This window comes from Pezoporus wallicus, unplaced genomic scaffold (assembly GCF_028554395.1).
Source record: "Pezoporus wallicus isolate ANWC-B61680 ecotype Strahan unplaced genomic scaffold, APGP_CSIRO_Pwel_v1 contig_8806, whole genome shotgun sequence".
Classification (NCBI taxonomy): Eukaryota; Metazoa; Chordata; class Aves; order Psittaciformes; family Psittacidae; genus Pezoporus; species Pezoporus wallicus.
In genome coordinates, this window is record NW_026641419.1 from 502,255 (window position 1) to 517,989 (window position 15,735).

General features: G+C 39.4%; 1 protein-coding gene across 1 annotated transcript in view; it reads right to left on the minus strand.

Moving 5' to 3' along the window:
• SLC35F1 (solute carrier family 35 member F1) overlaps nucleotides 1–15,735 on the minus strand; it is a 237,409-nt gene that overhangs the window by 91,780 nt on the left and 129,894 nt on the right. The window contains exon 2 of the mRNA XM_057423596.1: nucleotides 7,725–7,900. Within this exon, the coding sequence (XP_057279579.1) occupies nucleotides 7,725–7,900 (176 nt within the window). The remainder of the gene's footprint in view (nucleotides 1–7,724; nucleotides 7,901–15,735) is intronic.

Below are 15,735 nucleotides of genomic sequence, written 5' to 3' on the forward strand. Positions count from 1 at the left end.
TGAAGGGCTGGTATGGCTCCTGGAAAATTGTCAGAGGAGGGAGTTTCCTGGGGTCAGCAACAAAAATCTAAATGCTGATCCAAACATACATGCTTGCAAATATGTGTTGCCTATTTGACCCAAGTCTCAGATTTGGGTGCTGGAATCACCAAGAAAAGCATCACAGTATAAAACAGCACACTGTGATGATTTTTTGATTTTGCTAAATTCCACTCGCTACCTGTGATGTTGCAGCTGTGAGCTGAATAACTGCATGACCTCCATTTTATTGCATCTGTAGTTTCTATTTATGGGCTTACTGGCATGGAATGGCCACATCTGGCTAAGTGTTCCTAAACTGTATGTAGATCTACCTCCAGGGTAAAACTGACTTATTTTCAAGTAGTATATTCAGCACAGACATTGCCTCACAGTGATGATGCAGCATCTTGATGCAAATATGGTTCGTCCCCCACAGCTTCAGCCAGCCTAAAGCTTGGCAGCCTTTTTATGCTCATTACACTTAGTGCCTGTAAGGTTTTCTCTCATAAAACATGCACCAGTCTTTGAACCATGGTGCAAATCTGAATCTGTTTCTAGAAGAAACCGGGTAAGGACATAAACCTGGCAGCCAGAAACGTGACCAAAAAAAATTAGGTGCTCCAATCTTTTCACTTGATGCCCTTTTGCAGCTTTTGTCTCTGATGGCACAAAGGATACTTCTTTGAGCAGCAAAGCTATTTTGAAACCTAGCAAAACAAGAGGCACCTCTGGACTGAATGAGTTGCATCAGGGATCATGAGATGCTACTACAGAGAATGCTACAGCATGGATGCTTGATTACGCCTGGCCGTTACTCCTTTGGGGTCATCATGAGTGTATTAGTGTTTGCATCATTAAACCACGACACACAGAGCTCATGCTTAACTGCTGCCCCCTGCATCCTAAAGGAACAGTACTTTCCAATTTTCAGTTTGTATGTGCTGTGGGATGCACATCATTTATTCCAATGATATGATGCAATGACTGTGCTGCTTTGACCAGGATTAAAAGGACAGATATTTCCTAACACAGGACTATTGCTGTGGGTTTGGACAGCAGATGTCTGACCTAACACTCAGGAGCACAGAACTGAGAAATGAAAACACATACAAAGAAAGGACTGAGGCTTCCTTTCAGTCTTTGCCTGCCAATGTATTTTCACTATGTTTGGGGCCAGGATTTCTCTCCATAAATGTTTATTTGTGCAGCTGGCAAAGCAAACGCACCTGATGAAAACGAAAACTGACTAAGCCCTGGGATGCCCTGAGATGCCTGGTCCCTTGTGTGTGTGGAGAGGAGCAGCGCGGCCAAAGCAGAAAGCATGTGTCTGCTGGTTAAGTGTAACAAGGACAGATGACAGCGAAAACCCCATAGGATTAAAATACCCCACCCAACCTCTCCACTAGGAATAGCAAAACAGAACAAAACAAAAGAGAAAGGTCAAGTCTGTGGGTTTTAACCCTGCCTTTGTATCACCAATATGGTCTACCAGATTTTCACCCTGTCTTCCTACCAGCTATGTGGAATAAATTGTACCCTGTAGAAATTTCACCTGTTTCTGTATTATGACTAAGAATGTGAGAAGACTTCACTGGACTGGGAAGAGAAATTCTATGGGTTTGGGAAACTGTCATAAAGAAGAAGATCCCAAGGTCCTGTGTTGAAACTATACACACAGGAGAAGTTTAACACCTCACTGAACTGTAACCACCTACGGAGTAAAGTAATAAAGGTTCATGCAGTATAGAGCACAGCAGCATTCAGCATTTTAGAGCAGGGAATTTTTAAAACTCGATTTAAAGTAGAGGGAAAATGCAAACATGCAAACACAAACACAGTGATTATGTAGATGGCACCTAACAGGAATCTGGCTCTGGTCATACTGTCTTTTTCTAGCTAGTTTGCTGCGGTGCCCATGATCTGATAGGCAAATCCTGAACACATAACACGTCATAATTCTTGCTCCTGTGAGCATGCTATCCAAACCAGAATATTGCATGTTACAGAAAGATCCCTGCAATTTGAAGCGCATATAAATATCCAGCATTCTAGTTTCATTTCTCCTAAAGCACAGAATTCCCTCTGAATATGAAAAGGGCGCTTCAAAACCCAGACAAAAGGACTGTTTGGCTCACCATTTTCATAATAAACATATTCCACACAGATTGGCATCTCTAATTAGAAGCCCAGAGCAATTAGGAGAAAGTGCACTGCAGACTGCAAAGCACCACACAGCAGGGAGACTCTGCAGTGCTGTTATGAGAATACCAAAGACCTGAACGTCATTATTTTTCACTGGTCCCAAGCTATGCTTCTGCTTTGTTGCATTTTTACAACCCAGGGTTAGCCTGGCCCCTTGAAAGGATCTGGGCCACCTTGATGTGCCTTCCCCCATGCTTCAAGTGGAATGCTGTTGTTCTTTGCAACATCTGCCATGCATTTGCAGGCCAGCATGTGGTCACCTTGAGGGACTGAGGACCACTTCTGTCACAGGCAGAGAAGGCCATAAGGCTGCCTGGCTGCAGCTTATGCAGGTTATGTACACCACTGAAGGGATAACCAAGCTCTTTGTTGTACAGCAGAGGCATAAGACTATTTAGGAAATCAAACAATGATGAAATGCATCTTTTCTAATCAAAATAACACCCTGTCATCCTCAGTGAAGAGAAAGTGTCATATTCCTGGAGGCTTCTCACTGAATATGCTGATGGGATCAATGCCTTTTCAGAAGACACTTTATGTCAATGGTACAACACATATTGCCCAAAGTACATGATATCTAATACAGCATGATTACCTTAAATCATGTACTGTCTTTCTTTCCTAGGCATATTCTCATGGGCACTTGACAAAAAAAAGGTGTTAATAGTGAATAAATTCTGGTATGTCTACCTAAGTTAACTGTGTAGTACTGGTTTGTGCCAATATAACATTGCTAGTGGAATAAAACTGAGTAAAAATTTACCCTTCTGATCATTCAATAAATTTACTCCTATATAAAAACTCCTATATAATGCTTCACTTTCCTTCAAGAAGCCTCACTTAGTCGATTTTGAGTAAGTAGGAAGGATATTTGGAGTGGGGGGTCATGCATATAAATGAAGATACGTATTTGAATAGCAAATAAATCAGGAATTTATATATGAGTGCGATACCAATGTCATAAAACAATCCTAGACAAAAAACCATAAAAAATAATATTCCAGTAAAAGGACTTCAATCCTTAATAGTCCTACAGGATTCTCTGGCTGACTCAGGGGCACAGATCACATTTGATTACATGTCAAAACGAAGACATTTCAGTTACTCTAAGGAAAACCATATTTCCACTGACATATGCTACAACCTCATCACTTAGCTTAGAAGCAGAATTCATCCAGACAGATTCAAAAAAACTTTTCTGAACTAGCAAATTATTTCCAGCCCTCAGTAATGGTGGGCTGAAAATACTCGGTAACTTGTTACAGTAAAATTAAGGGAACAGTTGCCAATGTGGAGCCCTGCTTGCACAGAATCTGTCCCTTAAGGATTTATGGTTCCCTTCTGTTCAAAAGACATTTCTACTGCTCCTTCATTTCTGGTTTTCCAGAATAACAAAAAAATAGCAATTTCATATTTTTTTCCCTTTAATGATGTCTAGTAGATGCGTTGTTTTCATTCGTAGCATATGTGAGGTGTCTTTTAGACGTAATTCATTTTTGGTGGCAAGCTGTTGATGCTTGCACCCATGTTGACTACCAATAATTAACACCTTCTGGTCCACTGTGGACAATTTCCCACTTAATGCTTTTTAAGGTGTTAAAACTAATCTCTACCAGCTCTACTTCCCATAGCTCCATTTCACTGATAGGAGGCTTTTCTTCCTGGAAGCCAAGGTTTTTCTTTTCCTCAATGAGTAATAACAGGCAACTGAAAGCGTCCTGATAAGCTTTTGTTAACCAGCATCCTCTGTTGATGAGGGGACTGAGCTGTGATAATAAGTGTTAAAATCTTCTTCTCAACTCAGAGGTGTTACCATGGACAAATACAGGTTTTGGCTGTGAAAACAACAGGCATGAGAGGAAGTTACCTCAAGAGAAAGAACTGAGGGGATCCTTATTAGCTATTAAATTTTTGGCATATCAGCCAGATAAAACATAATGACGTTCAATGCCTTATAATGCTGCAGTAGTGACATTAATTTTGTAGCACTGTTCTCATACAAAAAACCCCTAATGAATTATATTCAGACGTCAGCACTGGTGTATTAATGAGCACTGGCCTGGAAGCTCTAGTGGATAGTCTTTATAGGTAAGTGGCTACTGGCATCTATATGCATGCCTGGGTGTGCGCATGCCTAACTAAAGAACCTCTGCACTCACCTCTTTGGGTAAACAGTAAGTTCACCTTAAATTTACATATAACAAAGGAAATCAAAATTAGCATTAAAAATATCCAGGACAAAAGAGAAAGTTTCCTAGATACCGAATTCACAAATTAACGGAAACTTTAGAATTCAACTGACTGATAGAAAATGTGGTTGGATTTTGCACCAGAAAAATCTCAGTTTGTCCAAATTCTTTTCCTTTTCATGCCCTTTACCTGAGTAGCACCTACATTTTAAGGCTTATATGAAAATCTCACAAGAACAGATCTTTCCTCCTTTATCACTTCCGCACTTTTACTGTCTTCAAACTGATTCCACATTTAGAACTACAGGACATGGGAATGAAGCTTAACAGTACTCACAGATTCTGGCACTAGCAGGACTTGTGCATGTCCTACACTGACTGATGACATGTAGATTTGTTACATAGTGGTAGTGCTAATCTTTGCACCCAGTAAAGGACTGTGATAAAATTATTTTAGTAAAAGCATCTTGATCCACAATATAAAAATGTAGTGGAAGCTGCTGGTTCCCATGGACTAATTTTAGGTGCTGGAAATTGGGCATTCACTGCAGAAGGCTTTAGTCAGGAGAGCTTAAGAATCAGGAGCTTTAATCATCTGCTAATGGTGATTTTCAGAGACCACTGCAAATTCTACCTTTTTGTTATCATTCAGGGAGCTTATATGGGGTGAGATGAACAGCAAGGGAAGATAAGTCAAAGGAGATCCACAGTAAATCAAAATTTGGTAGAAGCCTCTAGAGAAAGGGGAGTTCCTTATGTCTCAGAAAATTATAGTTTTCAGTTCTACAGTGAATTAAGGGTGTTTTTTCTGCTATCTCAAGTGACACCTCCTAAGCCAGTACATTTCTGAAAAAAAACCCAGAGATTAAGAAGAAAGCAAAGAAAAAGACAAAAGGATTCAGCTATTTTTGACTACAAGCCAGCTTATGATGGTTTGATTTCTAAAGGAGAAAGAGGATAATTTAAAGAATCTTAAATCTTGCACACAGGGTACAAGAACCACACTTGAAAAAAAAAAAAAGCGCTTCTGATGCTCTCAGCACTCAGAACAGAATTATCCCATATAAAATTAATAGCATTATTATGTGATTTCCATCTGCTAGCGATGCCAAATGACTAGAACTGCTAGAAAAGCCTTAGTGGAACAAACACAGATAATGAATTTGAATAAATACACAAGCAAAAAGACAATGTCAGGCTCAATCACTTGGCAATATTAAACGCCAAGTAAATGAGCTGGCTGTGTAATGCTATAGAATCCAGCAGCAATGTTATGCTGAGTGCCTGGATCACTGCTTTCATCGCTTCAGTAGCCGGTTTTGCTCTGGATTTTTCTTTTCTCCCCCCCTTTTTTTTTTCCTTACCAAACCATCTTTCTTTTTCTGACAGCTTCTTTTCCAGAGTATTTCATTGGCAAGCTTTATATTGTGCTGTGGTTGCTTGTAAGGTCAGTATTCAACCACAGGCCCATTCAAACACCTTCCCCAACCTTCCTCACTTGTCCAGAAAGTATTTTGCACGTATCCCTAACACTTTCCCCATTTGCTTCCTAGATATATCTTACTGACACAACAGAAAGCTCTGACACTAGCTCTGACAACCTCTCTTTAGTCCACCACTGTATTTTTAAACAGTCAGAAAATTATTTATAAAGTACAGTTTTCATATATATTTTTATATGTGTAAAACAGGACACTTCATAGCATTTTTGAAATGTCAATCTATATCAGATGTCAAACATTATTCTAAATAAACCCCTGTAATGCACAGCAGTATGCTGGCCCTTATATCCTCTCACAAGCTAGCAGTTACAAAAAAGTAAAATCTATTTAAAAGTCACAGGAACTTGCCTTCCACAGCTTCAAAATCAATCCTGAGAAGGACATTTCTGGGACAGAACTTGGGAACATCTAGGCAATCCTACACTCAGAAGAATTATTTTTAAATCCAGTTCTCCAGAAAGATGCTACTAATACAAGTTTTAAACCTCTTGCAGAGCAAAGCATATGGTGATGTTCCCCCCTCCCCCCCCCCAAAACTAAAATCCCAAGACAGCAAAACACTGCCTGAACAACCTCTCCTTATGTAAGAGCTGACATTTCCTCCACAGACTGAACTTCATTGCTTCCGAAAAATGTCAATGGAGACCAAGGTATATGAAACTTAAGTTGTAATACATTTAAGTGCTTTGTACTGGAGCACAGTGGTATATTTTTGACTGTTCATTGTTTGCATGGAAATTAAGTCCTTGCTGTTTTGGATCACTTTACAGTATTGTATCACAGACTGGACCATGAGTGAGGAACTTAAGCTTTAGGGTTCTCAAATCATTAAAAAATGTAACATCAAAGAACAATCCAAAATGTTTGTTCCCGTAAGAAAGTGTGAACCTCTCACTAAGCTGATAAATACATCATGGCCTAATACATTTTGTGGTTCTTCTCCTCCATAGAGCCCTTCCCTACTTATGTCAGGAGAGCCAAGTGAGGAAAGCACACAATATTTTTGTTCTTTTATTTTGCTTCTAATCCATGCGTTCTGTGAAGGTGAATAAATAAAACCATTACTAAAAATGAATGGGTAAGAAACGTATTTAAACATGTTCACCACCCACACCTTATCTAGACATGAAATCTCAAAGAAGGGAGGGATAGGCGGGAAAGGTACAATCCCCCTGTATTATACATAGACTGTCAAGCAGTTTCAAAGTGTACTATAATGCTTTTGTCACTTTGGAGGTCAGGCTGGTTACACAAAGCCTGTTGCAAAGCAGTGGCGGCTGTAGAGCTGCTCTGCCCACATAGCACCTCAGGGAGATGACACCCCAAATTCCCTCCCTTCATCTCCTACTTCCCAACAACTAAAAATTGACTATTTTTTTCTAACAACAGGTGAACTACTGAATGGCTGTAACCAGAAACTACAACTAACAAGCTCTTCTTTGTTTGCATCTGTGATCTCCTTAACCTACACAAGATGTAAAGCATATTAGTATTTCCCAGCAAGGCATGCAGTGAAATCCAAAATGAACCCTGCGTGTGTGGTTCTGGTGTCACTGGTAGGTATAGGAGGAACATTCCCATAAGAACAGTTAGAAAGTCAAAAGTACTGATGTTTCTTTTTCCTTTCAGGTTGCATCACTATCCCCATCATCTACGGATTCATTCTTTGCTGATGAACATTTGTTGGGGTTTTTTTTTCAATTAATCAGATATGTATTACCAGGTAAACATGTAGCACATGTTAATGGGATATGAGTATAAATTACATTGTGTGCTGTTTTCCACAAAATAATTTCAGAGATGCACTTACCTTGTCTGACAGCTAGTGTTGTTGTGTAGACCAAGAACAGAAGAATATAATTGAGGAAGCTCTGAAAAACAGGTGTGTTGGCATGGAAATCTTCTGACAAATACTTGCTTGTGAGACCAATGCCACAGATAAGGAGGGAGAGTACTTGGCCAAGTGCCACAGACAGCAAGAGATCCCTAAAATGAATGAGAAAAACACAGACATAAAACACTCAGCCTCCTTGCCAAGGAAGAAACACTCATCCTCCTCCAGGAATCGTGCTCAATAGTGCTAAGACACAGGAAGAAACACTATGTTTCACTCAATGAGGGAGCTGTTGGGTGTAGCCGACATAACATTTCCATTATTTGTGCTCTTGTCATGAGCTTAAACATTACCCAAACACACTAACTTTTATTCACATATTAAACAACAGAAGATGGTACATCTCTACCATTTAATTTCACATTTCACAAAGGACAAATGATAGTTTAAATCAACCAAAATACAGCACTGCTTCCTTCAAGCATCTTCTCTAACAGAAAGACCCAGGACAATCATTCAGACAGAGCAGTAATCACAGCTCTTCCAGGCCTTAGTAGCCACAGAGAAAAAGCAGAGAAAGGATTTCATTTTATTTTACTATCAACATGAATTTATCTTATAACTTCCTTCCCCTCATTTCATTTCCATTTCATCATAGAAACTATTCTTTCCACCTACTGTGATACTGTATGTATCTTTTCAACTTTGTTACTGCTTAGTTCCTATTCTTTTTGCCAGGAGCGGGAGGTTCCACTTTCTCCTTTCCCAACTCCTTCTGTTTCTGAAAAATGTATCCCTGGTTTGGTTTCTTGCTTTGATATGCTTTTCTTGACTTCAATCTCCAGTCTCCTCTGCATTCCCTTCTTACAGTGTTCCCCCTCTCTCTTCCCACAGGTCTCCAATAGTTGCTCCTTTCCTGCATGTTCTGTCTTCCTATAGTTTTCATCTCTTTATGCAAGAACCCGCTGTATCTGAAAGCCCTTTTCACTTCCAACTACCTTTATCTTTTTTACTCTTCTCACAGATTTATTATCTAACCACGCCACCCAATTCAGTCCAAGCAATACTCTTTTTCCAATTTTTGTCATAGATTTCCTACACCCACAGCACATAAATATGTGTATTTTTAAATAACTTAAGAGGTTATCCAGGTTCCCCATGTGTCAGTACTTTCATGCTGACCAGGCCTGCTTCAGAGCTACGTTGTCTCATGCAGAAGAATGATATGCAAAATTGCTGGCCTGGAAGAGGAGCAAGCACGACTGCAAGGGAAAGCAAGAGGACATCTAAAGGGGACATCTAGCCGAAGCCCTGCCAGCTGCTGCTATTGCGGTCACCAGCCCCCAGAAAAGAGGGGCTGCAGATCCCTGGGGAAACCACTGAAGGAGAAGGGAAGGTGGGAGAGGAGCACACTCTGCAATGTCTCATTAAAGCCTAGTAAGAGGAAAGGGGATTAGGCAATCCCAAGAGAGGAGAGGAAAGGGAGCACACTCTGCTCAGCTGTAACTGTATTTTATGTGTGTTCTCCTCTGCCAGATGGTTAAAAAAAAATGCTTCAAGGCTGCTTTGCTTTCCCTGACACATTTCCCTGACCTCGGCTGCGCATATTCGGCAATGATGAGCATCTGTGCTCTCGCAATGACTTTCCTGGTAAACTCAAGTGTCAAATCTATTTTCACTTTTTCCATAAACAATCCTCCCACTGATGTGTGTTGGTGTCAGTCATGGCATGATTCAACCACACACTGTAAAACACAGGAGGCTGGGTAGTTATGTTCAGCTAACATATCTCACTGACAAACAGCCTAACACAGACAGTAAGAGAACAAACTTTATTGTGCTAAAACCCCATGTTTTGATGGGAGGCTGCTGGATAAATAGCAAGTAAAACTCCACAACTGCTGCCTCCCCTTTCACATTACTCACTCTACTGTGAAACATAACCATGGGAAACAAACACACTCAACGGAGATGATATCTGACACTATGATGCAAATGTTGCTAAAACTATATATCCTCAGTTCCTGCTGTTACCTGCTATACTGTTGACATGGAATAGGAAATCTGAATAGTGATTGAAATTTAAATCCACATATTAATCTTGTAAACATGCTTACAGCTATTCATTTAGTTGGATGGTGTTTCCTATGTCTTTCTCCTGCAATAAAGTTTCACGCAGGGCTGCCTTCTTACCTACTGCAGCTTTTGTAGGTTTATTTCATTAGTAAACTAAATGTTTGCAAATCTGTATCTCTAAATATGTTGCCTACTTTACATGGGATGTAAATAGTTATTAGCTGTTTTCTGTATCTCAGCTATGCCCATGAGCAAATGTTGTATTACAACCATTGTGGGACTGCACCTGTTCTGGAGAGAAGAATCTTGGATCCTACTTAGACTTACAGAAAGCTAAATGCATCCTCACTCGTGAAGGGATTTTTGCAATAATACATTCCATGCTCCGTGTGACAGCTAGCTGTTGGACATCACTAATCATTACATTTTTTTCAGACTGGTGGAAAGTTTGACGAGATCTTATAAAGGGCATAATGTTTTTATCTCAGCTGTTTGGTGTGTCACCAGGCCTAACCAGGCAGTATTGACCTATGTATTAAAAATCTAATCAACAAACAATGAAAAACACCAGGTAATTTTCCAAGGCTCTGTATGATAACTACAGCTCTCTTTGAAGTACATTTTCATTCTGTCATTGCCATTTTGCAATTTATAAATTGGACATACTTTTTATAGTTGATTCTTTGGCAAGTCACCACATATAAAAGCGGCAGTTTTCCTAAAGAGTTCAAGCAGCTGTCTACAGCCTTACATATATAGGCTGTCCTCAGCTTCTGTATTTTACATTTCCTAAACATACAAATAAGAATGTAATTCAAGGCAATTCAAACTTTATGGTCTTCTTCCTATGAAGTCATTTACAACAGTTTTCTGTGTCTTCGACCAATTGCAAAATGTCAAAAATTCCATTCACTGTTGTCTTACTCAAGTCATCAATGAAGACAAAGGGTAAGTAGGAGTTCAGTAAAAACAGACATCAACAAGAATCACAACTATGAACCTGAACACCTTCAAGTATGTAGATAAAGGCTGGATATGGATCAAAGTATAACCCCTGTAGCTTGAATTGTGCTTTGGATAACAATAGAATACAAAAAATGCAGAAAATTACTTTGTGGAAGACCGGTGCCAGCAGTACTGTCAATGCCACCAGCTTTCAAAACAATGACTGCATAAATGATATTGAATACGTACTTCTTGTCTCTGATTTTTGCACACATTTGGTATTTTTAATTGTGTAAAAAAACTCATTCTGAAATCAAGCAGTTCTATTTCTCCTCCAGTCAGAACTTAGTTAAACGGTTCACAGATGATGTATGACATAAAAAGAGCCATCTTTTATTCTTATCTAGTCAGTGCAAAGAGTAGCATACATTAGATGCTTAAGCAGAACTAATTCAAACGTCCATGAAGTACTCAGACTTCAAGGAAAGAAGATACATTTTATACAGTATGGTTATTCCTAAAATTGTTCAATGTCCACGTTAAAATACCCTGCCATTACTAAAGATATGTCCACTACAGACATGAATGATATGTAATGGCAAAGGAGATTTGGTATGCTCCCCTTCTCTCATCAGTGTTGACTGCAACAGACAATAATGACTACCAAAGAAAATGGATGAAATGAACAGATAAGAGAAACCAAAGCAGAAGATCAGTAAAATGCTGATAGTTGCCTTGGGTGAATGGAAGAGAACAACTCAGCTCTCTCCAAGCAGAAAATGTAGAAAAAAATCTTAAATGATTTTTTTTTTCTTTTTTAATTAGTGACAAAGTCAGCAGCAAAGAATACACTGCTTGGATAACTTTAATAACTAATGTAAGATGCCTGAATTGTACAGAAAATGCCTGATAGCCTTATCTGTGTTTTGTTTTTCCTGCCAACAATGATCTAATAATACAAGAGTCTTAGCTCCTGAGCCCTTAATACCTGGATAAGAATAATAACATATCCATTCTTTTTCAAGAAAAAGCAGCAAGAAAACATTTAAAAGAAGTTTTCAATATCTGTGGAAAACCTACTACTTCCTTTGTACACAATAAAAAGCAACTAACTCACTGCTGTCATCTCCAGCACTGAGTATCTTTCCTAAATACCGTAATACCATTGAAGCATGCAACATAGCTCCTATCTACAACACTTTCCTTGTTGGTTTTCATACCCTTCACTACTCAAAGACTGGCACAAAGTATGATTTATTCCCTAAGCCTTTGGTCTATCATGCTGTATTCAGTAGTACATTCATTCACTGAGGCTGCAACATTCATTCCTATTTTGAAGAAAAGCTGTATGGTTGAGGGCCTTCAAACAGAACATAAAAAAGTCTCACAAAAAGCTTCATAAAAGTGAGGTTTTCTGACTTTCAGAGTCAAATTTCTCTTTAGGTGAATGCTATTCTATTTCTCTACTTGTATTCTATTTAAATCAAATAAAGCAATTCTTCATAAATCCCACTTTCCCTTACTAAGATCAACAATGACTTTGAAAGCCAAGTTAAAATAGGAATCTTCAGCTTCTCTCTAAACTTCAGTCTCATGAATGCACAGAATAGTTTATGTTGCAAAAGACTTTAAGATCAAGTCCAACAATTAACCTAGCACTGCCAAGTCCACCACTAAACCATGTCACTAAGCACCACATCTACATGTCTACCTCCAAGGATGGTGACTCAACCACTTCCCTGGACAGCTTGTTCTCTTGGTGAGGAAACTTTTCCTAATATCCAGTCTGAACCTCCCCTGGCACAACTCGAGGTCGTTTCCTCTCATGCTGTTGACAGTCATTCACTAATACAGAGCAAATAGAAGACATTCTTCTGCAAAATATCAGTTTAAGGCCTGCTCTTTGAATTCTTTTGCTTCAATTAAAATCCTACATTGGAATCAATCAAATTCATCCCACTGCAGCCAAACTTGCTAGTTAATTTGTCCAATGCTTCCTATTACGTCAGATGAGTATTTTGAAGTAAGAAGTAGGTCAGAATTAGCTCTAGACCTCCAGGTGTTACACTGCTAGGCATCTATCATGGTTTTTCATGATATCCTAAAAGAAATTAAACAATACTTCTTTATTGCCTCTTTAGAAGTGGAGCCAGATGACAAAGTCTCACTTTCGCACTGGGAGCCATTTCATTCTGTTAAAATGCCTGGGCTGGTAGCTGCTGTGCATCATTTTTACTTACTCCTTCAGGCATATGGAAATTTCTGTCACTTGCATTTCTCCTTGTTTATCAGACACAGTAATGCCACTAAATTTCTGACATTCTTATATCAAAGAACTCTGAAGCTACTGCTTGGTTCTCAGCACATACACGCTGCTGTGATATGAAGTACTAAACAGCTATCTTCAGGTTCCCCTGTAATTACTTTCGATAAAGCTAAACATTTAGCTTTGACTATTAGTTCAGTTCCATGCCCCCCACCCTCAACAATGAAACACCATTCAGAACACAGAATCAACACAGTGCAACATTCAGAGGAGGCTGCACAATTACAGCTGCTGAATGCTTGAGAATAAGTAACATGCTGCCAGTGGCCAAGTGATTTAAACATACAGGCTTGTTTTCTTCTGACACTAAATCCTGTTTTAAAGTACTCTCCATGTCACTTTTTTTTTAACTTAATTGCCTTCTATCCTCTATTTTGCACTTTATTTGGTCTCTTTCCACTGATAGGTCCCCACTGCATCAATTAAAGAGTATCTCAGATGATAAAGAACAGAGGCTATGGCTACATTTTATCTCCAGCATGAGGCATCCTAATCCTTCAGCATGCTACAGGCTCCAGCAGATGAGAGATTAGCAGTCTGTTTCCTGAGTTGAGATTTCACTAGAGGAACACATCTGTAAAGCCTTCTCCATAGCACTGCTATGGGCCTGCAGGCAGGACCATGCTTTCTCTGTGATGGTAATGAACTGCTATACAAAGTTATAGCTCCAAATGTTCCAAGCTTGTATTTAAAAAAGAGAAAGAAAAGATACACTTCATTTAGAGACTGATTACTGCTATGTAATCACTAAACATAGTGAAGTTGATGATGTCTGTCACAGCACTGTGGGTTTGCCAAGCTTCTTCACTTGAGTGCAGTTTAGTGTGTTTCTATAAAAGCACAAGGAAAAATAAAACAAGGTCTTAAAAACTTTACTTTGATTCAAAGTGAGCTGAAGTTACACCCCTGTAAGAATCCAGTCAGGTTTATTTAAAAATTTAAAGGTAGATGTGAAATCTATCTTAAACACCTACCAAGAAAGATGTTTAACACACATTACCATAGGAAAAGCAGGAATAGCACACATGTCAGAACCTCAAATATTAAGGGCTTTGAGCCCTTCCAGGTATGCCAGAAGTACAAAATTAATTTCTTCTTACTGCATTTAAAAGTCTTTATGCCTTAACTTGGGGAGAAGAGAAGAGCTCTGGACCTTCTTGTTCTCATCACCCTCTCTTGCCAACTCCCCAGCTCCCCACTGCCTCCTTTCTCACACTGCAGCCCTGAACTAAACTTTACAGATATTTTTCTCATTGGAGTGAAGCTCCCTATTACATGGTATAAGCTGTACTGGCATGTCCCAGTTATCCATGATGTCTCCAAAACATGTCACTGACTTGGATGAGTCCCAAAGGAGGGAAGTGGAGTTGTGGTCTCCTTCAATGGCCCCAGAGAGAAGGTTGTGGGGACATCAAGGCCTGAGTAGGCAGAAGAGGGACACTGCGCAAAGCCAAGGACTTCAGTTCACACAGCATCCCAGGGATGAATGGCCCTGAGAAGCAGAGAAGGGACAGCCAGACTTGGCCATGTGACTGGTGCTTCCCGAGAGCTGGAGAAGCCTCAGCAGTCACCATCCTGACTGGAAGGTCACACTGGCCAATGGGAGAGCTGTGTGCATTTCTTATCCTTCACCTTCTGGCTTTCCAAGTTGCTTTGAGCATTTTCTTTTTAAAGCATTAAGGTTCTAATTTCTATTCCAGTACAGCTGGGCTTGAATTTAAAAGCTTTTTGGGGAGCTCACGAAAATTCAAGGCCTAGGTACATCTGCCTCAAAGCTGTGGCTGACTCAGGCTCTGCTACTTTTAAGTGACAGCTTGAGGGACCAGCAGAGATTGCTGGCTTTGGACGAAAACAAAGCAGAATCATATTCAGCAAGTCTTGGGAGTCTCTGGAGGAGTATTTAAGATGAGATCTTACCTAAAAAATTTCCTAGCTCTCGTATATTGCTGATTACAGCAATTCTTGAAATGGGTTTCATTTATAAGCTTTTACCCAGGCTTCACACACACATGCTCACGAATACTTGTGGTTTACAAGTCTTTAATATGAAAGGAACTGGAATTTTTTAAAGACTATTCTTAAACAGATAAAACACACCTCTGCACTTAACGTATAAGTATATAGTGCTGAGACAATTCGTTGCACTGATTATAAGTGCAAAGAAGGCACCTTTTAAGGCACTTAAATAAATACATTAAAAAATAGCAAAGGAAAGTGTAGTGACAAAATTTCCACGCTATTATCTTGATGGAGTCCAGTGATAAATCATTACAGGTAAATTGGAGGGGTGGGGAAGTGTTGGTGTAACTTCCTAAAAGTCAGCTTCATCCTACCAGCGAGCAAACAAAGACAAAAAAAGGAAGTTTATCCTAAAAACATGCCTGTTTTGAAACAACCAGCTGCCTTCTAACCAGCTATTTCTCAGTGCTTTTTCAGCTACAATTCACAGGACTTGGAGCACCACAGGCTTTTTCTCTTTGAGAGTGAAGGTCTCTCCATATACAGTTCTTGACAGCTTACCAGGGAGCACCAGATAGACTGAAAATATTCCAATATTTCTGATGGAATCAAAAATATAGTTACAGATGACCATGCAATAAAATAATTGTATTTCAGGTCATTTTGGCCATATAAACTGAC